The 26,810-nt window shown below is 35.5% G+C and overlaps 1 protein-coding gene across 1 annotated transcript in view; it reads left to right on the top strand.

Moving 5' to 3' along the window:
* Positions 1 to 7,818, top strand: part of LOC127410703 (XK-related protein 6-like) — a 37,523-nt gene extending 29,705 nt beyond the window's left edge. The window contains exons 2-3 of the mRNA XM_051645892.1: positions 2,712 to 2,908; positions 6,851 to 7,818. Coding sequence (XP_051501852.1) covers positions 2,712 to 2,908; positions 6,851 to 7,818 — 1,165 coding nt within the window. The remainder of the gene's footprint in view (positions 1 to 2,711; positions 2,909 to 6,850) is intronic.
* Positions 7,819 to 26,810: the final 18,992 nt, after the last annotated feature.

Here is a 26,810-nt window from a genome sequence, read left to right as displayed (position 1 = left end):
GTGTATAACAATTAATACATTTAAGAGAATGTTTCAAATTGAGGTGTTTATGAAAGAATATGAAGGAATAGGTTGGTAGGAACATTATGTATATACAGTATGTTTGTATAAATATTTACGGTATGTGTCATGTATACTATTCATGAGTTGTGAATAGGACTGTAAATGGAAATATTTAAAGAGAGAATATAAAACTAAAGCTTTGGCTGCAGCCTATTCCTTTTCGGACATTTAAAAAAAAAAAAAAAGATGATGTTGGATAGATTGAACTGTATAATGAATTGTAAATTTATAAATGCCAAAAAAAAAAAAATTGAAAAAATAAATAAATAAAAACATTTGAAATGAAGTGATACAGCATACTGTATTAAAACCAAGGTTTCCGCCTAAACAACATGGGTGCTTAACTTACTTTTCATAGTTACTACAATATTACTGTAGTAAAACCATGGTTTCTGTCAATAAACAAAACAAAATCAAAACATGGTTAGTCTACAACAGTCATGGTTACTACAGTATTACTATAGAAATACTATTACAGCCAAAAACTATGGTTACAGTCTACAGTATTACTATGGTAAAACCATAATAACCACAACGTTATGTTTTTTTAATTTCCATTGTTATCATTTTCCTGAATTAATACTATGGTTTCACTATGAATGTCATGGATAAAATATGGTTACTGTAGTAAAATCATGGTAAATTTATTGCGAGGGAACACAAAACTATTTCAGAAAAAACAATTGCTGCCCTGTCCTCTAAGGCAGGGGTCTCCAACCTTTTTTGCACCACGGACCGGATATTTGACCTCATATCTGTCACAGCGACAGCACTTTGGAAATTAAAAACAGCCATTTGCAATCAAAGTTTGCTTGATTTCTTCGTAAAAAGGTTCATATACACCAACAGCTGCTGCGGGTCAGTTAGGTCTAATAGAGCAGACGCGATAACAATATCATCATTTGTGTAAAATCCTGTGTTTTTCCTGATGCAAAGATCTGGTGGAGGGGCCTGGTTAGCTCAGTGGTAAAATACGCTGGCTACCACCCCTGGAGTTCGCTAGTTCGCAAGTTCGAATCCCAGGGTGTGCTGAGTGACTCCAGCCAGGTCTCCTAAGCAACCAAATTGTCCCGGTTGCTAGGGAGGGTAGAGTCACATGGGGTAACCTCCTCGTGGTCGCTATAATATGGATTGTTCTCGGTGGGGCGCATGGTGAATTGAGCGTGGTTGCCACGGTGGATGGCGTGAAGCCTCCACACATGATATGTCTCCGTGGCAACGCGCTTAACAAGCCACGTGATAAGATGCGCGGGTTGACTGTCTCAGACGCGGAGGCAACTGGGATTCGTCCTCTGCCACCCGGACTGAGGCGAATCACTATGCGACCGCGGAATTGGGCATTCCAAGTTGGGAGAAAAAGGGGAAAAATCCCCCCCCCCCCCAAAAAAAAAAAAAAGATCTGGTGGAAATTTAAAGGAGTTGCAGTTTCAGTGCAATTTTAGCAAAGCGCCCATAGACAGCAGTTATTTTCTGGGATCCCAAAAGAACTAGGAAAGGGCGGGGCGGACCGTTTGTTTGTAAACAGTAACTTCATCTGTAGGAAGAGTGGAACCGATGTTATCTGAAATCGTGCCTTTTATGTAAATTTGGATAGTGCCTCATAAAGGGCAAAGGGCGTGTATCAGTGCTGCACAGAAGTTTTTCCCAGAACGTTCTCGCGACCCTGTAGCAACTCTTCCACGGTCGCGACCCAGGGGCTGGGGACCTCTGCTCTAAGGGGCTCCATATGCTGTTGAGTTGCTTAAATAATAAAACAAATATTTTGACATACTTTGACGCTCTGTGCTGAAAAACAATCATCTAATTAATTAATAAAAATTTGCTTGAACAACACAAAATAGGTGTCGTATTAAAGCTTAAAAGCTGGGCTAATATAATACATATTCACAAAATGACCAACTCTTAACATGTGCTTTTAATTTTCTGACAAATTAGAAGTGGTTCGTTTTCGTAACATATGATTATTTACTGTACACCATACATGTCAAACATAGGGGCAAAACATCTTACAGAAATCAGAAATGTCTCAGGTAGAATAAAACAAGCATATTGTTTAACTCGCAGACCAAATATATATCGAGTAAAAGCACGGAGTTTAAAAGTTGTGGCTTTTTGTCGTGTTTTTGCTTGTAACTTTATGAAACACATACAGAATATAAAACCAGTAGATGCTCCCGATTAAAACCAGCCCAAATACAATGTGATATGATGCAAAGATCTTAAAATAATCTTGGAGAAATTGCGAAGCTGCTTCAGATATCTTTTTAATCATCCTGGAGAAGCATCTCTGGCTTCAAAGCAGACCATTCACAGCTGTTGTAATATGTATAGATGCAATGCATTGTTACAGTTTCAGAGAAGTGTCCTGTCAGGCAGCGCCGTAACCTGCACAAGCATAAATTGTCCTTAAAATGTGTGGATCTACTAATAATGGGTCTAATTTAATTTAATAATCTAATTTATCTGCTGATGGATGCTAGAACTACACCATATGGTGTCAAAAAGCATTTTCCCCCATTGACGACCATTGAAAAATAATCGCATATTCTGACAAAATATTTTTTCCAAGCAACACTTAAATTGCAAGTAGCAATGGATATTTATAACTTCTGTACTTGCTGTGGAGTTCTGTTCTGTGTTGTAAACAGATATATCCGCACAATGTATCTGGGCATCCAGAGTCGACGACAGAAGGAACACAGACGGCGTTTCTATTGGGCGATGATGTATGAGTACGCTGACGTCAACATGCTTCGCCTCCTGGAGACGTTTCTGGAGAGTGCTCCCCAACTGGTGCTACAACTCAGTATAATGATCCAGAAGAACCGGGCCGAGACACTGCAATGTGAGTAAAATTGTAGTGCTTGTGTATGACACATTAATGTAGTGCATTAATGTACACAATTGGATAGATCAGTTTCACATACTATATTTCACTAGATCTAATTTTTGCAAATTAGAGTACATCTAATGAAGATTTGCAGTTCTTATTGTGTATGATTCATTAGTGCACATTTTTCCAAGAAATAACAAAAGGTCTTAACTTCTGTTACTTTTTTAACCCCTCCTACCACATAGCTCCATTATGGTATGTAATGTCCGCTTTTCATGAGCCAGTCAACTGTCAATGGATAAAAGTCCCACCGTACAATTTTTATTTTCACATCGAATTTTATGTTTCACTCATAAATATGTAAGTAAAATGTTTTACCATGACGTCTATTCAATATGTGCATTCTCATCTGGAAAATGTCGTTTTTGTTTGCACATCTACAGAACAATATTTTTCTAAAATGTATTCTGATGTATATTTGAATGACAGTGAGCATGTTTAAATGCACAATCTTTCACCCGTTATGCTCAATAAGCCAACAGATTGTGTGGACATAATGTATAAACGCCTTAAACTCTTTTCTTTTATCAGGTAAGGTCAGAAACAGTGCACCATAATTACTAGAATGCAGTGCTTTCCAGATGGTGTGCTTTTTAACAGTATTGCAAACCCTTTCAACATTTAATCACATGCAGGACATGAATTAGAGATGTCTACAGTTCAAATCAAATCAAATCCTTTTATTGTCACTCAACCATATACACAAGTGCATCAGTGGGTGAAAGTCTTGGGTGCAGTTCCAAGCAACATAGCAGTCGTGACAATTACAATAAACATCTGATTTACACATAACACAGTTTACACATCTTGTTACACAACACAATATACATGTAATCATTGGAAATAAATATGAAGTGTTGTGTTGACATTCAGCTGTCGGTTGATAGTCAGTTGCCAGTGTGTTATTAAGAGAAGTATAAAATGTGAGTCCAGTCTGAGGCTAATAAAGTGCAGTGCTGATATATGTATCGTGATTGATCAAGGGTTCAAAAGTCTGATTGCTGATTCACACTTACATTCAGTATGGACAAAGGTTTCCCATTTGCTCAGTTTTGATGTTTACCTAAATGTTTCCCCAAGGATATGGCTGAACCCCAAATTGTGTATTAACAAGTCCCCCTTTTGCTGGAAAGAATGGATGGAGAGGGGTGTCGCTATACTCGGTGACCTTTATGAAAACAGAGCTTTGAGATAATTTGAAAATATAACACAGCAATTTGGGATTTCTAGGTCTCAATTTTCCAGGTATACAGTTGCGACATTTACGTTGTACTATTTTTGGTGGTAGTACATAACCCCCTAAAGCTGCAGACACTCTTTGTATGGTGCTCACAGCCTTTGGAAAGGGGCGTGAAGCTTCAGTGTATTATTCCTCCTTGATTCAGAGTCTTGGTGATGGGGCTTAACAGCTCTTAAGGGGTTATGGGAAAGAGATTTGAACTTTGATTGGAGGATGGGGAGTGGGAAAGAATTTGAAAACATTTTAAAACTATGTCTAGGGATGCAAGGGTACGCCTTATTCAGTTTAAGATTTTGCATCATTTCTACTGGGCCCCCTCTAGATTTTTTAGGCTTGGTCTAAAAGACACGCCTACCTGCTGGTGATGTCAGTTGGAGGATGGAGACATAGCCCATGCTCTGTGGTTCTGCACTAAGATTCAAGAAATCTGGGTGAGTCCAAAATATTATTTGTGAGGTTTTAGATACTCAAATGTCATTCTGCCCCAGACTATGTATATTGGGTAATGGGGAGGTTATTAAACTAGGTGACAAATATACAAAAAGCTGGGTCCAAACTAGTGAAATGATCGGCAGGCAGATAATTATTAGAGGATGGAAGTCAACAGGTGCTCCCTCATTTCAAGAATGGTTCACCGAATTGGGCAGGGTGGCAGCATTTGAAAGGATGTCTTATAAACAGTTTGGCAGATTGGACACATTGGGTAAGAAATGGGACAGGCATTTGTCCTTTCAGGAAGGCTCTCAGTGAGGACCACATGGAGAGAGACAAAATTGTGGCAGTAATTGTGGATTCTGTTCTTTGTGGAATTCTTTCTTTTCTCTTTGTTTGTTGATTTTTATATTTTTATTTTCTCAAATATATATATATTTTTTTATTATTGTTTGTTTGTTTGTTTGTATGTGTGCATTGTGTCATTTAGGAATGACCACAGGGATGTTTGTTGAGGGACAGGGTGGGGTTGGGGAGGGGGAAATAATGGGAGTTAAAGTTGAATCTATATATATATATATATATATACTATATATATCTATATATATATATATATGAATCATATATAAACTGTTAATATCTGTTATTTTATATATGATATCATATAAATAGTGTTATATAACAAACATATATATATATATATATACACTACCAGTCAAAAGTTTTGAAACACTTACTCATTCTTTATTATAATTTTTTTTCACATTTTAGAATAATAGTAAAGTCATTAAAACTATGGAATAACATAAGCGGAACTATGGGAACTATGTTGTGACTAAGCAAAATCCAAAATAAATCAAAACTGTGTTATATTTGAGCATCTTCAAAGTAGTCACCCTTTGCCTAGAATTTGCAGACATGTACTCTTGACATTTTCTCAACCAGCTTCTCGAGGTATCACCCTGGGATGCTTTTTAAACAGTATTGAAGGAGTTCCCATCTATGTTGGGCACTTATTGGCTGCTTTTCTTTATTATTTGATCCAAGTCATCCATTTCAAAAACTTTTTGTTTTTTTTATAAAATTTTAGTTTTATAATGAAATAAATTAATATGCTGGCACAATTATATTTTTGTCTACAAAACTAATTTCAAACATTTAAGGATACGCCTTCAGATCAAAAGATTTTTAAGATCATAAGAAACATTTCAGTCAAGTGTTTCAAAACTTTTGACCGGTAGTGTATATGAAATTAACATTGCCACTAATTAAAACCACATCAAAAATAAGCATTTTTCATAAGATGCAATTCAATTGTTGATATCAGAAATGAGAATTTTTACTACTAATAAGTAAAGTACATTGCTGATATTTGAAATTGGAATTTCAGCTAGTAAGAAATTAATTATAGATGTCTGTAATTATATTTTCAACTGAAATTAATGACAGATCATTGTAAAATTTTATTAGTGAAAATACAGTTACAGATTAGAGGTCGACCGATAGTGGATTTTGCCGATACCGACAACTAAGGTGGTGGGAAAGTCCTATAACTGATAGTTGTTTAAAATCTGTTTATAGAATATAAAAAAAATCTAATTTGTTCCTTACTATGATGAGCACAGACAAAGAGTCCAAAACGAAAAAAAAAAAATTAAAAAAAAAAACATCCCAGATGTAGTTATGTAGTATTGTGCAACCAAAATCCCAATAATAATCAGACAAATTAAGATTTGGTGCATAAAGCTGGACTTTGAAGTATAAACAAGCCCGAAACAAACCGGGAACTCTTATTTTAAAGTGACGAAAAGATGAAATCGGGATAGATTTATCCGATAACTGATAGTTCCAAAAGGCAACTGTCGGCACCGATTAATCGGTAAAACCGATATATCGGTCTACCTCTTTTACAGATATCATTAATGATTTTATACTAGTTGAAATGTTATTTTTGTTATCAAGAATGGGTATTTCCATGAGTAATGACAATATTTGATAACAAGAATGAAAATTTGTACTAGTGCAAATATATTTTCTGATACCAAGAATCTGCATTTTAACAAGTAAAAAAAAATACTGTAGATATCAATAATTCATATGCTCCATGTGACTAAATGTTGAAAGGGCTTGCGACATAACAGACGTCTTTGTGATACAAGTGTGCTAGCTGTGAAGGAGATAACTAGCATTTACAAATCTTTCTCGTCGTATACATCCAACAGGCGTCTCCTCCGTGGCCTCGTTGCTCTCTCTGGCCTGGGTCCTCGCCTCGTACCACAAGCTCTTACGAGATTCCAGAGATGACAAAAAGAGCATGAGCTACAGAGGTGCGCTTATCCACATCTTCTGGAGGCTGTTCACGATCTCCTCACGAGTACTCTCCTTTGCTCTCTTTGCTTCCATCTTCCACATCTACTTTGGCATCTTCGTTGTCGTCCACTGGTGTGCCATGGCGTTTTGGATTGTGCACGGAGGCACTGATTTCTGCATGTCCAAATGGGAGGAGGTGCTCTTCAACATGGTGGTGGGCATCGTCTACATCTTCTGCTGGTTCAACGTGAAGGAGGGCCGAACCAGGTTCCGCATGGTCATCTACTACTTTGTGGTGCTTGCCGAAAATACGGTGCTTACTTGCTTGTGGTATGCATACAGAGACCCGGTCTCCACCGACTCCTATGCAGTGCCGGTGCTCTGTGGAGTGTATCTTACATTTGCCTCAGGGGTGGTTTTCATGGGCATCTACTATGGGTTCCTCCATCCAATGGGACCCAAAATTAGGCTGCTGGCGAGCTCCTGTTGCGCTGAGCTTCTCTGGGGACTTCCTTTACCCCCAGAAGCTGAGCCCATGGCACCCACCCCTGGTCCTCGGGCATCACAACCCACTCCCAGCCGGGCTTCCATGGGGGTCTATGGCCAGCAGGACGACACCACAGCGGACACCTGCATGCCGGTGTTCCAGGTGCGCTCACCTGAGCCTACCACTCCTTTAGGGCGGTACCGGCCAGAAGGGCCTCTGATCAAAATCGACATGCCCAGGAAACGTTACCCAGCCTGGGATGCCCACTTTGTAGACAGGCGCTTGAGAAGGACAATAAACATCTTGCAGTTTATCACCCCCACAGCTGTAGGGATCAGGTACAGGGATGGACCGTTACTGTACGAGATACTACAGTACGAGTCGTCCCTGTGATAGCTGGCTCTCTCCTTCAACTCTCCTCCATTTTCTTTCATGTCTGACGTCTACGTCTTGTTTTATTTTGTTTGTGGTCATTCAGAAGCCAATTTTCTCAAAAAGCATGGCATTTTGGTTTCTGTCGTTTGAATCCTGGTAAAAAAAATTATGAATGAACAAAGTGTAATCTCCACACATTGCACATTTTTCTTTTACTGCAAGTGTATATATTTTGTATGTACATACTGTCTCTTTTTATACAGTAATCATGTCCCTATGAAGGGGTCTGTATATGTCATGGTGTTTACAGCCAACAGAAACCATTTCGTTGGAAAAATGGATTGACCGCATCAACACTGCCTTGTGTTTTTGATGATTTAATTATAACTTTTATGAATCTCTACTTCCTGATCTTATTTATCAGGCCTAAGGGGCAGTTCACTCCAAATTCATGTTTGTATCCATCTGCGCTGATTTTCAAAAGTTTTTCTATGTAAACACGCGCTAGACGGACATCTTTAGCTGTTGCACCGTGACTTGCTGTTAGTTGTCCTGTATCTAGCTTTATTTAGCGCAATAACGTGGTCAGTCTGAACGGCACCTTTTTTCAAATCTAAATTTCTCACTTACATTGACTGATACGCTCAAGTTGAGCGCTTAAATTGAGCTCCTGCCATGGCCTGGTGTTGCGGTGCTCTCTAGAATTAAAGATTTTCCATTTGGCTTAAGGGACGTTTACACTTAATCATTTGCAGCATCAGAGTGACTTTAAGTCATTGATTTTCCCATTAAAATTGCAGATTTGAAATGACAGGAGTGACAGACATTGGTGATGGGACAAAATTGAGCAGTGACGATGCAAAGGCAGCCAATACACGCTCAGAAATAAAGGAAATGTTTAAGGTACAAAGCCGTCACTGGGGTGGTACACTTGTTTTTGGTACATATTTGTACCCTTAAGGAGACAAAAGGTACATTTTTATTTGTTCCCAAAGGAAGAAAACATATAAATAAACCTTTAGAGGCACACAATAGGTCCTTAGGGTACAATTATATACCCAAAACGAGTAATATATTTTAACTAGAGGTCCTCTTGAGGGTAACACCCCAGTATCTTAAATACCCAGTACCTTTTTTTAATTTGAACACTGCAGTTGATAGGAATGCCGACCAGAAACCAGCAGTACAGTGACTTGACGACATATAATGATTTACCCACTCTCAGTGTGAACGGCCCTTTACACTCACCTCTGCAGGCAAGATCTTACTTCCTGTTAAATAGTTTAATGTGGCATTCATTGCCAATGGCCTTAAAATCTGTATTTAGCTTTTAAAATGTCATGATTTTATTATCAAGTTATTACAGAAATACCTCGTTGACTCTGTATAGCACAGTTCATATGCATTAAGCCCTTTGCACAATATGTATGGTTAAAGTGAAGCTGTACCTTGCACTGAGAAGAATGGTAGATCTGTATAGTTTAGTGGGAGTATAAAACATTATTTAACTTCTATCAAAGCACATAACGGGTTTGAAGGAACGGTTTTGTAAAGTGAATTGCCCTTCAAATTCATTCAGTATTTTCTCAGCAGAAATAAGCACAGATAAACCCTCCACAAGGTGGTGTCGGATGAACGGTCCTCTCCATTATTCCAACCTATTATGAGCATTTAGACAACATGGGTGAATCTCACAAATAAATCTTCGGGTCATATTTCATCCCAAAATCAAGAGATATAAATAGAAAATTATGTTTTGCAAAAATAAAATGGAAAACTATTTTTAGGAATATTAACAAAAAAAAAAAAAAAAAAGACTTTTACAGTGACACACCTACAATGGAAGTCAATAGAGACTTAATTTAAAAAATATCGTTATATATGCTAACATGATTTTAGTGTGATAAAATCACTTACTAACCTTCTTTCTGAAGTTATATCCAATATTACATCATGCACAATGTTTACATGTGGCTATACTTTTAAAAACAATGCGTATTTTAACGTTTATGTACTGGCCCCATTCACTTCCATTGTAAGTGCCTTACTGTAACTGTTTTTCTTATTACTATTATTACAAATTTAGATTTTTTTTTTAATGGTAATCAATAACCGCCACAAATGCTGTTGATTGAGTTTGACTGGTATTGAACCTGGAACATTCCTTTAATGGTCCTAAAAACAGGCATAATTTTAAATGCAAAATATAATATATTCTTATTTTTTTGTCTTTTGATTTTGGGGTGAATTATAACCTGGACATTTAGTGTAAACCGCTACTACTCATCCGTTTGTTTCATCTCTTCATCCAAGTTAAATTCCAAGTAATAAACTTGTGAGGTGCAGAAATGTGACGCTAGTTCTACGAAGAACTCTCGCCACAAACTTTTCCTATTTGTATTGACTTAATTTTTACATTTATTTGAACCTTGATTATAATCTAAGGTGCAACAAGATGCTTAACTAATGGTGGTTGTCTTTGCCTGAATATACCTGAGTGTATTTACACAAGATACCGTAGCAAATCTTACCGTAGAAGGATTTTGTGATCATCTGTGAAGAGGATGTGAGTTGCTTCAACACACAGGGCTCGCTGCCGGCCGCAGCGCGAAACAAAGCCAAAACACGTCCTCTACTGTAACAGTCACTTTCTGCTATTGGTGCATCCAGCCGCCTGTCAAGGCTATCCTCTTTGCTGATTGGTGCTTATAGGGAAAATGTTTTCTCTTATAGATATTACACATGCTGTTCTTTTTTTTTGTTTTGTTTTTTTGGTGCTACATTTAAATTTATCTTCGGTTGATCATCTTGTTATGAAACGTGGAATCATTAAAGTCAACATGTAATCAAATGTACCCTATTTACTTTCTTTATTCTAGTATGGAATGCCCACTTTACACAATCCAATCAATTCCTGATGGGTTAAACCAAATCCAACCCTATTTTTCTTGTGGAATATTCTGGGGTTGTAAATGCCATTTTAAATGTTGACTTTAACATCCACACATTGTCTCCAGGGTTCATATCTTGCAGCCAATGGATAGGCTTGTAACATCATTTATTGTTTTGAGCTTCAAAATAAGAACAAACCCATGTAAACAAAGTTTTGGCTTGGTGCACTACATATAGGAGATCGCGTATGTCTTTGACTCCATCGTGCCTGCTATGATCTTAACATCCAGTTGCTATACAGGTGCATAGAGCAGGTGAAAAGGGTTCTTGCCAGGTTGGGAAAAGAGCTTAAGAATTAAAATCACTATACTTTATCCTCTAAACAGTGGCCCTGCAAAGTATTTAAACAATTGAGTTGTACTTAAAAATGTCTGAATGATATTGTATTAGATAACAAATGTCATCTGCAAACTTTTTGCTCAATTACTTTTAATCAAATGGTGTGAAGGGGATTTTTGGTGGATGTACGAAGTCAGTTCCACTCAAGTTCACACTAGTGGTTGGCCTTTAGTGGATTTTGCCAATACTGAACTAAGGCGGTGGAAAAAGCCGACAACTGAAAACTATTGGCAAAAAAATTCTGCCGGTAACAATAGTTCCAGAAGTAGCAATCAGCACCGAGTAATCGGCAAAACCGATATAGGTGTAGTTCACCACATTAACCATGGACATTTTCCACTAACGTTTGACAACCACAAAGTTTCCAAACTATATCTATTGTTTTATCATTTAAAACCTAACAACCTTTCAATTGTGAAATGTTTTGCGTTCTTCAGCATCAATGCCATTAGATTTGAGATTTTGTTATCTATTGCAATGGAATTCATACATTTTAAGTATGACTTAAGTGTCCAAAGCCACTGTATGTCTTGCAGAATTTAATACTAATTGGCATGCTTTTCCTAAAAGCTCATTTTCGATTGCATGACTAGAACACATCATAAGATAAGCTCTTTTACGCTGGGACTCGCTGTCCTCCCTGGTTGCTGCTAGCCCTTCTCTCACATCTACATGTGGCTCAGGTGTATTCTGGTGCATATATCTGTCCTTCTGAAAAATCTATAATAATAGGTCATTTTGGTTTACTAAGTGTGTGATTTCATTCCATGATTTGCTTTGATTTAGCTCATCCATTGCGTTCTGGTTCACTGTTGTTTGCTGGAGAAACCTGCATCTCTTCATATTATTTTCAGTTGTGCCAAATTGTGTATTTATTTATTTTTGATGCCTACCAGATGTGCCATATGCCTAATGGTGCATCTGCCCTCCCTCATGCATATCTGTGTTGTAAATATTAGGCACTAATTGGCCTCCTATGGGTGCTATTACACTGTGATGAGTTCTTCTTCAATCATGGACTCTGTTCCAAAACCTAGTGAGATGCCTTGCTTCCTTCTGCATACTTGAGTTGTTGCCTTCTGAGGCAGCATTCTAACAGAAATGGAACCTTATAAGGGACCGATTTGGGATGCTCTACACAACAGCAACGGGAGATTCAATTCATCTTGCATTAGCATATAGTTGAGCTAAAAATGCTATACTAGAATAAGCACACACATATTGGGTATAATAGTTCGTTTTCAATTATACTAAACTGTTTTGTTAACACGTTTCTGTATTGATTGTGTTCGCCTAATTAAAATGCTGCCTACTGAGGTAGCTCTCTAGGATTTTGAACAGAGTGCACGTTTTCCCTTACCAAGCTGTGAACTTATAAATACATTCAACTTGTTGACATCCAAAATGCTGCGTCCAAGGTTTAGATATAATAGCCTCATGTGCTGCCATTTCTGTCTGAGGACACATTAAACTTTATTGTTATCCTGTTTAACAGTATTTTGCAATTATGCGTGATTGCATAATATGTCTTTGGGGGAAAATACCCATTTTGTTTCTATTGCATAGTGATTTTTTTTAACTCAGGCATTTATATTTTTTTCTGACAGACTTGAATATCTCAAACTGAAATATTTATCTGTTATCGTCAGACAATGCAAGGGCTTCCTTGATATAAAATGGAAAGTTTTAAAAATGAATGAAGTGTTCAGTTAGCTATATATATATATATATATCATAAAGAAGCATTCATTATAATAAAGTACAATGAATTGTAATAATTTTATTTATTATAAAATTGTAATATATTATAATGAAGTGTTCAGTTAACTATATATTTAAATGCATTTATTATGATAAATTATAATTGAAATGTATTATAATTATCACAGCTTATTATAATTTATCATTATGAATTCATGAAATATATAGTTAAATGAACACCTCATAATAATATATTCTTTTTAATAAATACAATTATTTGATTTAATTTAATTTAAGTATATGTTGTGTTTATTATAATATATATATATACAATTTATTATGATTTATTACAATGAATGGATGAAATATTTAGTTAACGGTATTCTTTAATATATTATTTTTAAAATAATAAATTGTAATAATTTTATTTATTAAAAAAACAATTTCATAATGAAGCATTCCGTTAAATGTGTATTTCATGCATTCATTATTATAAATATAATGATTACAATGTATAATATTAAAAATAATATATTTAATGCATTCATTATATTAAATCATAATAAATGTATTTATTATATAAAAAAAAGTGTTACTATGTTATAATGAAGTGTTCCGTTATCACGCACACCACCATGATAAATTATACATAATGCCCATACTGGTTAAATGTCATGTGTAGACATCTTGAAAGATAACATCTGTTATGATGACATCATAATGATGTTGTAGTGTTTTTGGTTTTGTTTTGTTATTTTAATTTTCATTTGCAATTATTCCATTTTTCACCCATTTATTTTTACCCTATGGTGCCTTATTACGTCGGTGCTTATAACCGCCAAGGCAACCAGTTCAGCAAACAACAATGCCAGTATATTTATATGTGTATATATATTTTCTTTCTAATGTGCCAGTGCAGTATATGGAACTGTACATAAACAGATGGAACTGCAACATGACAGAATGTTACAGAAGTATACATTCCAACGTTTGCATAGTTCTAGAAGTGGTTCTGGGGTGTAACTGCATTGGAATAGATGGTCCTATGTAGGACTCATAAAGCATAAATGATGGTGAAGCAATACTAGACATCAGCGAAAAAATAATAACAGAAAAATATGTATTTATTAGTCCACTATGGAAGGCAAACTTTAGGGCTAAAAAGTTTATTTCTGGATTTGATGTCCAGTACTGCCTCACCATACAAATGTACAATATCTTCAAGGTGCTAAAACATAACCGTCTTTTGTATATTATAGTGTTTTAAATGTATAAATGTTCTTGTAAAGCCTTACCTTGTACTGATCAGTGTATCAGACTGTTTCTCCAAAAAATTACAGAACAGAAATTACTTATTGTATAGTGGAAGATAGAAATAGAGTTTTGTTTTTATGTACAGAAAAAGATTTCTTTTATCAATAGTTTTTTTTTCTTTGTGGTTTGGTGGAAACTGCCTGAAGAGTATGATATGAATATAGACATTACAGTGTTGCATATGTATAGAATGTTTCTGGTAACCCTGTAATGCTACATTATCAGTTAGCAAAGGACTCAACGTATGTTTTTATTTTAAACTCTCCTTGGCACTGAAATATTAGAGGATGTTTTCCCTACATGTACTGGTTTAAAACAAAATCTCTTAAAACATGTTATATTTAAATAGTTTTATTTTTTGTATCTTATCTTTGGGAATGTGAGAATGTTTATGACAAATGTTATGTTCCAGTAATTAAAATGCAAAATGGTATACATTGGTTAAACACGCTACTGTACGTTCAGTACATTTTGCAAAGAAAATGTCACACTTTCAAATGAGATTGAGCAATAGTATGAAATTAGCACACAAGGATGGAGCAAAATTCTGCATTCAAAATGAATGTCCTCATTTTCAGACTGTGCAATCTCAAAATACAAGTATTCAAGTGTTTTTGAGTCATTGTTTTTGTAAGAGTTTATTAGCATAAATTTGGGAACAGCAACAGTCTAGAAGAACATGACAACAAATATGTTTCACAAGCTAATTATGACAGAATTACATTCACCTTCTAAGACATGCACAGGTACAATATAAACAAAAAACTCAAAAGTTCAATTGTAGTTTTACGTTACTAATTTTACTGTTTATTCGTGTGTACAGAACATTAATGAATTAAACTACTTCAGCTAGGAAACATTTATAACATGCTTACTTTTCCTTTGTTACCCAAATCTTATTTCTGACTGTTGGAATTACATTAAATTAAATGAATGAAAAATGCAATACAAGCTATGATGTTTTTGAAATTTCGTATAGGACAGACTACATATAAGCTGAAAAGCACAGTGCAATATATTTCACCAATAGAAGATTCCTTGATTTGACTTTTGTACAGTATATCAAAGGGTCTTAGAATTAATTCTACGTCAGTTTTAAGTATATTGTTGAAATGCTACACACCCCCATTGAATTTGATCCATTATGTCCCATAAGAATACAACGCATCTATATAATGCATTAACAAATGTTATTCTTTTCATAAAATGAACACTTTGCTACAAAAGCATAGAAAATGCAGTTTAGGAATTGCTTGTCTTAACTGATGGTACCAACGTAAAGCACAATAACGACAATTTCTTTGTGATAATTTATGAAGGATTGCAAAATACAGCACAAGGTAAATCATTCCCACATACAGCTTTATCGTAGTGTTGTTTGCCCTCTACAAAATACAGGACTGTGGTATCTTATACTGTAGTGCATGAATGATTATTAGTATGATTTGATGGTTGTCTGATAATTATATGAGACTTGCATAAGAAATAAATTGTATTTGTCTAATTAACTTTAGACAGAACTTTAGGTTCTGCTTTGATATGATGTGTTTTAGTTCCCTAATGGCCTCAAACAGTTATCCAGGTTCTTTGGTGAAATATGTGGACTATTGTTTTCACATGTTTTCACTGTGTAAAACTCAGCAGGCGTCACGCAAACACACGTAACTCTGTGAAACTATGTCGTCTTTCCAAGCAGATGTCTGAATTGTCGAGGTCAAAGTCTGGTTTGTAAAACAGATCTCTGTTGTATGTGTTTAAGACATTGCTAAAAGAAATCTAGATTTTGCTATATGCTTCCTTGTGGAATGTGAAATTGAATGTTTTGTGTGTTTGTTGTGTAACAGTCTTTACTAAGAGTGAAGCACATACTCCAAAACGGCTGATCAAATGCAGGGAATCAGTTTTTCTCAATGGATATTTGTGTTCGTTTGCTTGTTTTTGTTTTTTTATTTGACTGTTGAATACTTCTGGATCTAAGGATCAAGAAATCGATTGAGATTAAAGTAATATTCAAGTTAAGCAGTAACACTTAACAGGAAGATTTTATTTGTTAACATTAGTAGATGCATTACGTATCCTGAACTAACAATGAACAATAATTTATTTTTTAGATAATAATTGCATATAAATATATATATATATATATATATATATATATATATATATATATATATATATATATATGTATATATATATGTATATGTATATATATATGTATATGTATATATATATGTATATGTATATATATGTGTGTATATATATATATGTGTGTATGTATATATATATGTATATGTATATATATATGTATATGTATATATATATGTATATGTATATATATATGTATATGTATATATATATGTATATATATATATGTGTGTATATATGTATATATATATATATATATATATATATATACAGTACATTTATTAATTTTGGTAAATGTTAATTTTATAAACATAGTACAATTGTTCATTGTTCATGTTATTTCATAGTGCGTTAACTAATGTTAACAAATACAACCTTGATGTAAAGTGTACAGTTTTATCGACAGCATCTGTAAGAAGATAATTTTGACTAATACCTCAGTTTGTAAAATTAAATGCACAAACGTTGACAATTATGCACTTACAGTGGAAGTCTGTGGGTCTGTATTACCCCATAGACTTCTATTTTTAATGCATTCCTGTACACCTCTTTTTTTATTTATTTTTTACTAACTGATGGATGACAACATTATTTTCTGTGATAATATAGGTTTAGATATTTAATCTGCAAATTCCTTCAATAATGCTTTGTTGTTATTTATGGAAGCCAGTATTCGCCAAAAAAAATAATAATAAATAAAAATGCTTTTGTAAGTTATAATCATGAGATAAAAAGTCACAATTACAAAAATTAAGTCTAAATAATAAATAAAGAGATACTAAACCATAGTTATGAGAAAAAAAGTATAAATGATAAAATAAATCAAAATTATTAGATTAAAAAATCTTAGGAGATACTAAATCAAAATTATGATATAAAAAATCATTCAAAATTATTAGATAAATCAGAGTTATGAGATTAAAAGTCATAATTATGAGATGCAGTACTAATAGGAGTGGGCGATATACCGGTAGACATGATAAACCGGTATACATTTTGGATTATCATCTCTATCGCGGTAAATGTGTACAGCACATAACACGTACACATTACACACACTGTCGGACAAATGGAGGAAGGCAGAGCGACTGCTCGTTCCTCAAATTCATTTGAAGGAGAAGATAAGAGACGATTATGAAGGAAAAAGTGCATCGTCCGTGGTGTGGAATTGGTTTGGCTTTAGAAAACATGAGCAGAAAACAGTGATTTGCAAGGTTTGTACATTGTGTATGTCGATATATATAAATATCCATGTGTGTGTGCGTATATATCAGTGGTCAGAGCTTCTCGTGAGACTGAGAGAAATAATGAAACACAGTTTTTCACTGACAGCTGCACGTGTCATTAGATGAAAAGCAGGTCTAGAACACGAGAAAAAAATCGGAAAACTGAATCCGCTTCTGAGGCCGAAATTTCACTTGAGCCACCGTCAAGGCAAATTCAACGAGACTCATCCCGTGCTCTAAACATGCCTCCCATCCAGGGTCGGAGTGGCAATCGGGAAGATCGGGAGAATTCCCGCTGGGCCGGTCAAAAATTGGGCAGGTTAGGTCAGCATGTTGATTGACAAACTTTCATCATATGTCGCATAACAATTGCCAACAGTCCGTAACATCCGGTATTTAAAGGATCAGAATTGCGTTCTGTATTATAGCGGATGCAGTCTGTATTTTATCATCTCACACCCAAACAAATGAGAGAGTATCCTGTGAGAGACCAAACTGATGTTGTGCCACTTCACTTGACAGTGCGGGACGGATCACGGAAGATCCATCGAGAACAGATAGGCTACTAATAGCTGAATGGATGAACGTGCTTCAGGTACAAGATCATCACAAGTTTAATACTGACTGCAGTCTCACAATCTCAGTGAATTAATCTCTGAAATCCTCTTCCTTAGCAGTGCAGAATGATAATAGCAAAATCATTTTTTGTCACAAAATAACAGAATACTTAAAGTAAATGAATACAGATGCAACAGCACGACAATAATGGGACTTTACAGCTCTCAAAAGATTAAACTCAACGAAACAAACTGCACAGAGTGCATTCAATGTTGTATAATGCAATAAAACCCTCTTAAAGAGACAGTAACCATTTTGCCGTTGTCCTGAACATTTACATTCCAAGTAAAAGAAAAGGACAAATGTGTTATTTTTAGTCTTTTATTTCACTCTTATCATTGTAAAATGGCACGTTTTTGAATGGCATGTAAAAATGTAAAAACAATCACTCACACTTAATTGTTTCACTGGATCTGTTGCTATTTTAATGATCTAAAATACAAAGCACTGACCATTTTAAGTGTGAGCCTGAAAGAGTTATAAACATTTACAGTTCTATAGTGTTATTATGTGCCTAGATAGTCTTTAAAATAAACTTGGTTTACCCAAAAATGAAATTTCTCTCATCATTTACTCACCCTCATGCCATCCCAGATGTGTATGACTTTCTGTCTTCTGCTGAACACAAATTAAGCTTTTTAGAAGAATTTCTCAGTTCTGTTGGTCCTTTCAATGCAAGTGAATGGTGATCAGAACTCAGAAGGTACAAAAATCACATAAATGCAGCATCAAAGTAATCCATACAACTCCAGTGGTTTAATCTATGTCTTCAGAAGCGATATGATAGGTGTGGGTGAGAAACAGATCAATATTTAAGTTTTTTTTTTTTTTTTTATTACTATAAATTCTCCTCCCTGCCCAGTAGGGGGCGATATGCTTATGTAAATCACCAAAAACAGAAGAAGAACTCTTAAGAGAGAAGAGTGCTTATAAAAGTGAAAATGGAGATTTATAGTAAAAAATGACTTAATTATTGATCTGTTTCTCACCGCTTCTCATTTACTTGCATTGATTGGACCAACAGTTCTTCTAAACATCTTCATTCATGTTCTGCAAAAGAAATTCATACACATCTGGGATGGCATGAGCGTGAGGAAATGATCAAATATCTCTTTAACATTCACTTATTTCTACAACACATACAATGATGTCTTATGACAAAGTGAAAATCTTAGTGAATGCCGTATGTGGTATAATGACACGGAGAGCTTAAATAATTTTCAAGTAATTACATATATTGCATATTTTTTGCTGTGATCTTGTTTTATTGTTATCATTTTCACCTCCAACCCCGCTTTTGGGTGTGGGCTGACTTGGACATGACATCCCGGGCTGAATATGTATCCCACTCCGGCCCTGCTCCCATCCAAACACGCGCAGTCTGAAACACGCAAGTACACGCGAGTATTGAAGTCATCCCAGTCCCTTCATTTGTGCTCCTGTGACAGAAAAAGTGCAGATCACACCCGCTACTCATTCTGGTTTCTCTCGATGTCAATCTCATGTGGGTTTTTAAAATACACATCAAAACCCTTTCTAAAAGTCAGTTCCAATGATGTTTGATATCAGGAAACAAACCATCCATACCGTATTTTCCTTCAGATATTTTATATTTTCTTTATAGAGATTACAAAAAACACTGAGAGCCCAATTAAGTGTTTATTTATGGGTAATTTTTTATTTACATGTTATTTTACTTTTTGCATTGCTTTGAGAAGATGTTACATTTCTTGAGGAATGTTATAACAATAACAACAACAACAACAACACTAATAATAATAATAATAATAATAAAAAGAAGGAGAAAATTGGTGCACATCATCAGACTGAAATGTGGCATTTATTTTAAATTTTTTTACTTTATGTTTGTCAAGTTCAAAATAAAGAGAAAGTTATATAAGGTGAAATAGTTTTCATTTATAAAGTATTTAATTCACTGACTGGATTACTCAAAATTACACGTTGCAACATGGCTTAATATCTAATACAATTCTATTGATTTTTCAGAAAAAGTTAACTATATCATGATATATATCGTTATCGTGATATAAAATTACTCATATCGTGATATAAGATTTTGGTCATATCGCCCACCCCTAAGTACTAATATACTTAAGACTGACCAGAGGTTTAAATTTGTTGTTGAGTGAAAAATGCCATCTCAGCCAGATCTGTTTTGTTCTTTCTTTCATAATTAGTAAGTCATATTTATGAGATAAAAAGTCAAAGTGATGGTATAGTAAACCATCTTACCATCCCATAATTTTGACTTTTTATATTAGTATACTTAGTATCTCTTAATTATGACTTACCAGAGCATGATTTTTTTTATTTTATTTTTTTCCCCCCAATGTGGCAGAAATGGGCTTCCATAGGTAATCTGGTTATACTGTGTATGTTATTTTATTTATGTCATTATTTCACAGACAAAAAGTTGTACTTGTATGAGACCAAATATAACTTGGCTACAGACCTTTTTTTACCATTTGTTGGCAACGCAACAGGCGTCTCCAGGCGAAATGTTCAAAACGTACATTCATAACACATTAGATGTTTGTAAGGAGTGATTTTTACCCATCAGTGTGTTTATAAGGGTGTTCTCACTTGAAAGGTAGTTTATCAATTAGTTGTCAAGTCAGGGTTTATATTCTAAGTATGTTTCTTTTTTTTTTTTACTAAACTAATTATAGTTTATTTTGATTGAATCTGTGGATTGTATTAATGTTACTGAGTTAATGCGAATATTAAAATGGAATAGTGAAAACTAGTTATACATTTATTTTTTAATTTTATGTGGTGTTGTCTAAACGTGCAGAATCTGAAAATGTAAATTATGCTTTAGAAATCATTTCGATTTGGCTGTATCCTTGATATTAAAAAACTGTCTGTGTTTCAGTAGCTTTTATCATTTTATATATATACACTATATTGCCAAAAGTATTCGCTCATCTGCCTTTAGACGCATATGAACTTAAGTGACATCCCATTCTTAATCCATAGGGTTTAATATGACGTCGGCCCACCCTTTGCAGCTATAACAGCTTCAACTCTCCTGGGAAGGCTTTCCACAAGGTTTAGGAGTGTGTTTATGGGAATTTTTGACCATTCTTCCAGAAGCGCATTTGTGAGGTCAGACACTGATGTTGGACGAGAAGGCCTGGCTCGCAGTCTTCGCTCTAATTCATCCCAAAGGTGCTCTATCGGGTTGAGGTCAGGACTCTGTGCAGGCCAGTCAAGTTCTTCCACGCCAAACTCGCTCATCCATGTCTTTATGGACCTTGCTTTGTGCACTGGTGTGCAGTCATGTTGGAACAGGAAGGGGCCATCCCCAAACTGTTCCCACAAAGTTGGGAGCACGGAATTGTCCAAAATCTCTTGGTATGCTGAAGCATTCAGAGTTCCTTTCACTGGAACTAAGGGGCCAAGCCCAGCTCCTGAAAAACAACCCCACACCATAATCCCCCTCCACCAAACTTCACAGTTGGCACAATGCAGTCAGACAAGTACCGTTCTCCTGGCAACCGCCAAACCCAGACTCGTCCATCAGATTGCCAGATGGAGAAGCGTGAGTCGTCACTCCAGAGAACGCGTCTCCACTGCTCTAGAGTCCAGTGGCGGCGTGCTTTACACCACTTCATCCGACGCTTTGCATTGCACTTGGTGATGTATGGCTTGGATGCAGCTGCTCGGCCATGGAAACCCATTCCATGAAGCTCTCTACGCACTGTTCTTGAGCTAATCTGAAGGCCACATGAACTTTGGAGGTCTGTAGCGATTGACTCTGCAGAAAGTTGGTGACCTCTACGCACTATGTGCCTCAGCATCCGCTGACCCCGCTCTGTCATTTTACGTGGCCTACCACTTCGTGGCTGAGTTGCTGTCATTCCCAATTGCTTCCACTTTGTTATAATACCACTGACAGTTGACTGTGGAATATTTAGTAGCGAGGAAATTTCACGACTGGACTTGTTGCACAGGTGGCATCCTATCACAGTACCACGCTGGAATTCACTGAGCTCCTGAGAGCGGCCCATTTTTTCACAAATGTTTATAGAAGCAGTCTGCATGCCTAGGTGCTTCATTTTATACACTTTTATATTATGGCCATGGAAGTGATTGGAACACCTGAATTCAATTATTTGGATGGGTGAGCGAATACTTTTGGCAATATAGTGTATATATATATATATGTGTGTACAGTATAAAAAAAGAGAAGCCCAAAAATGGTCTGTGTAATTTTGCATGGGTGTGCCATAGTTATAGGTTTTCTGACGATCCGGGTATATTTACAATTGAATTATTATTTTGTTTATTTGATGTATGTTGGAACATATATGTCTGATGTCTCTATAACTAAGAGGCTTTTGTTTTTATGCATCACATCAAATTGTGATTCCTCTTCTGTTGTCTCAACTCTTCATTGTCTCATAGTGAAAGTATCTGATTTCATGAGGCTGCTCTTTAATAATCACCAGCAAAAACAGTTATGTAAAATTTTACAGTTCATTTGAATTTAAAAGTTTTTTTTTTTAGTTTTTTTTTTTTTATGAGTAATAACTGTTGTTTCTCTCTTTTGATTTGCTTTTGATTCTTCTGTTTTTGTTTTTCATTTACTGTCTATACAATACTGTTCATTGCAGCATCTCAGTTTTAACCTATAACTACTTTAATAGACAAACATAGGCTGACCGGTACACACAGTGTTCAGGATGTGTACAGGGCAATTCAGGGTAAATAGCAGCATTATTGTTTTGTTGTGTTTTTTATTTTTTATTTTTTATTTTGTAACAGAGTTCATTATTGTTACGATTCTCATTATTAAACTTGTTTAATAGAATACGAATACAGTTGTCTCTGGGAAACAAGGAAAAATGCATCCTACATTAGTTCTACAGTGAGACGTACGATAATTATATTGTCTCTTTGCTTTGTTTGGGGAATGTGCCAGATTTGTTAATGTTTTTTATTTTTTCTATTTATATATATATATATATATATATATATATATATATATATATATATATATTAGATACATGCCATTTTTAGTTACAAACTCCTTTTCTCTGTTCTGTTATGTTTAAAACTTTATGCAACAGCTAAGTTTTGTTAATGAAAATGATACAAAGCATATATGTATTGTACAGATTCCACAGATTAACAAGATACAAATGTACACAAAGGCTTAAATTTTGTATCTTTGTCATTTTAATACAATAAAATGTGACTAAAATGAAAACTCTGGAAACAGTTAATTATCTGTTGCATTTGTCAGCTAGACACTGTCCACACAGTCCTAGACTGGACTCATTTTAAAGAATAGACATTGGCTTTGCAGGAGAAACCATGTTATGTCACATCAATTTCACTGACACAAAATACGACCCCAATTCCAAAAAGGTTGGGACTGTATGGAAGATGCTAATTAAAACAAAAAGAAGTGATTTGTAAATTCTATTCACCCTGTTATATATTGAAAGCGCTACAACAACACATTATTTGATGTTTTACCTTGTGAATGTAATTGTTTTTTGAAAATATACACTCATTTCAAATGAAATGATAGCAACATTCTCCTAAAAGTTGGGACAGTCAAGTGTTTTCCACTGTGCAACATCACCATTTCTTCTTATAACACTTATTCAGTGTTTGGGCATTGAAGACACAAGTTTGTTAAGTTTAGCAAGCAGAATTTCCCCCATTCATCCGTTATGCAGGTCTTCATCTGTGCAATTGTACGAGGTCTTTTGTGCGTATTTTGTGCTTTATAATGCGCCATACATTCTCAACTGGAAATGGTCAGGACTGCAGGGAGGCCAATCTAGCACCCGCACTCTCTGCTTACGCAGCCATGCACTTGTAATCCGGGCAGTACGTGGTTTGGCATTGTCCTGCTGGAAAAACACTTCTGAATGAGTGTGATCTCCGATCCCTTAGATGTCACTGTCTTAAAAACCGTCATTCATCTGTAATGGATATCATGACTTGGGCTCGGGAATATTTCGGTATCGGTCAGCGCCATTCACCGCTGCATCCACAGATGCAAGTAATAAAGGAGAAGCCATACATCAACACTGTCCAGAAGCGCCAGCGACTTCTCTGGGCTCGGTCTCACCTGAGATGGAAAGTAGAACAGTGGAATCGTGTTTTGTGGTCTGATGAGTCCACATTTTAAATAGTTTTTGGAATAAGCAGCCGTCGTGTACTCCGGGCCAAAGAGGAAAAGGACCATCCAAGATGTTTTCAGTGTCAGGTCCAAAAGCCAGTGTCTGTCATGGCATGGGGGTGTGTCAGTGCCAAAGGCATGGTCAACTCGCACATCTGTGAGGGCACCATTAATGCAGAAAATATGTACACATTTTGGAGTAACAAATACTGCCATCCAGACACCAAATCAAATTTACAAATCACTTGTTTTTATTTGCATTTTCCATACTGTCCCAACTTTTTTGGAATTGGGGTTGTATACAGTATAGACAGATAATACAAATATATTACATATCTTAAATTGAAAACAGCAAGGTTGGAAAGTGCTATTTAAAAAAATTGTCATGCAAAAATTTCATGTTACAGTGCCTGCTGTGTTTGTAAGAAAATGGGGGTGGCTTTTTTGTAATTGCGGCCCCAACCTTTAACCCATGCCAGTCATCCTGGGTAGGTATTTTGAAAGAGGTCATATATTCATCTGCTCAGAGTTTCAAACGTTTCTCTAACATTAATATTCTCTTTTGTAGACACCTCAAGATACGCCATCATGTTGAGTTTTTTTAGCCAGCGTTTCTTCTTCGCTCTTTCTAACCTGTCGTCCCACGGCCAGGTCACATTTATGGCCCACGAGCAGAAAGAACATTGGGTTTGGTTTCACATAGTCCTTCCTGGTGCCAACTGGCGACACGGTCAAACGTCAGTCGCTGTGAGACATCGAACATCAGAATGCAGCCCACTGAAATGGACCTATAGATAAAAGGGTGATAAGTAAAAGTGATGTATTTTTAATTTGTTTACAGTTGCCTACACAGTACTTGTATTTACAACATCAAATCTTATAATGTAGGGGAGACTGGGGCTAGTTGTCACAATTTTAACTGTGAATATTTCTCTGGGTAAGTTTATATTTGAAACAGCTGTTTTGGTGAGCAGAATTTGTATTTAATGCTAAAAAAAATAAAAACATAAAACACAACTTGTGTCAACCTGACAATGTTAAAAAGACTGTTAGAATCAAATCTACTTTCATTATATAATGTAGTCGACCATTACCTTAATATATGCTAGTGAGGTTTTATTTTGTTTACTTGTTTACTCAACAGCAATTAAAAAATATGATTTTATTGACATTTTAGTTTGAAAGATGTAATTCAGAAAAAAATCCTAATTTAAAGCTACACAATGTAACTTTTTTTTTTTGTTAAAAAATAACAAAATGTTATTAATGAGCGAGTGCAACAAAAATCCATCTTCCAAACCATGTCTTTACCCAAATACACTTTGATAAACCTATAATAATGATTTATATTTTTGAGCTGTCGGGACGGATTTCACGGGAAATTGCATGCCTGTTTTAACATCTGTAGACTTTACCCTCGCATGACTGAACAGACTGGATAAAATTACAGAGGGACAGGTTTGTAAAACAGCGATTGATACACACCTGTATCATAACAAGAGCTGTGCGTGAAAATGTGGCGTAACAAACAACACAAAGTCTTCATCGTTGCATAATGAGAAACAGTATAAAAATAGGCCATATGACCCGCTCTGACCCTTAACTATAAGGACTTACTTGTGTGGTTATGTTTACATAACGTTATGAAATGTAATGGCTCAGGTCCCTCATTCAACGTTAATATATGGTGTTTTCTCACCCGCTGTATTGTTCGCCAGGAAAAATTCCTAATTCCCATTAATTAGAGAAACAATATCTCATCTCTCCTCAACAAGCCGCATAATTTGAGGTATCTTTCATGTCCGTAGCACTAACATTGTGTGACGCCAAAGTTTAATACTCAAAATTAGGGGTCTAAATCTAATAACTTACCCCAAGTATGAACCAGAGTAATAGTGATGCTTGCCTGAGCAAACACCAACTAAGTATTATATTTATGACTGTATCCTACTGTGAAATTTCACCCCAGGCTCTGAGGTTTCAAAACTAGTTTTACAGAAGAGAACAGTATTTTTCTTGGGGAGAACCGGTTTGAAATGTTGGCAAGACTTTATAAGAACAGTAAAGGTGTGCTTGCTGTCAGAAAATTTGAAGACAGACATATTACAAATATTTTAATTCCTAAAGACATTTCAGCAAGATGTGTGAGCTACAGAAAGCTTTTAATTAGGTCTTTTTCCATTGCATCGTAATCTTCATTTGAACTATCTCGATATCGATTCTTAAACCCTAAGATCGATCTTTTACTAAATGCACAACTCTCTTCAATGCGAGTAAATAACTTGCAAATGCGGCCAATTTCTGCGCGATGCAACTAAAAATGTATATGATTAGCCACTGGCTGGTGTACGTATGTTTAGATTTCACTCATCAGTAATTTAGTAGGCTAGTATTTTGGCAAAGAAGTTCAGCCAAAGTCTCTTTCAAGGCTAGTCAGTCCATTCGGCCGCCTTCTTTGGAACGCTCCCGGGCAGCTATTTTCTATGGATACAAGTGGAATAAAAGTACAGCTCCTATCTACTTAAAACTGAATCTCCAAAACGGTTGGTCAA

Source organism: Myxocyprinus asiaticus, chromosome 20, assembly GCF_019703515.2.
Source record: "Myxocyprinus asiaticus isolate MX2 ecotype Aquarium Trade chromosome 20, UBuf_Myxa_2, whole genome shotgun sequence".
Taxonomy (NCBI): domain Eukaryota; kingdom Metazoa; phylum Chordata; class Actinopteri; order Cypriniformes; family Catostomidae; genus Myxocyprinus; species Myxocyprinus asiaticus.
Note: the sequence above shows the minus strand (reverse complement) of the source record. Positions and strands in the feature narration are given on the sequence as shown.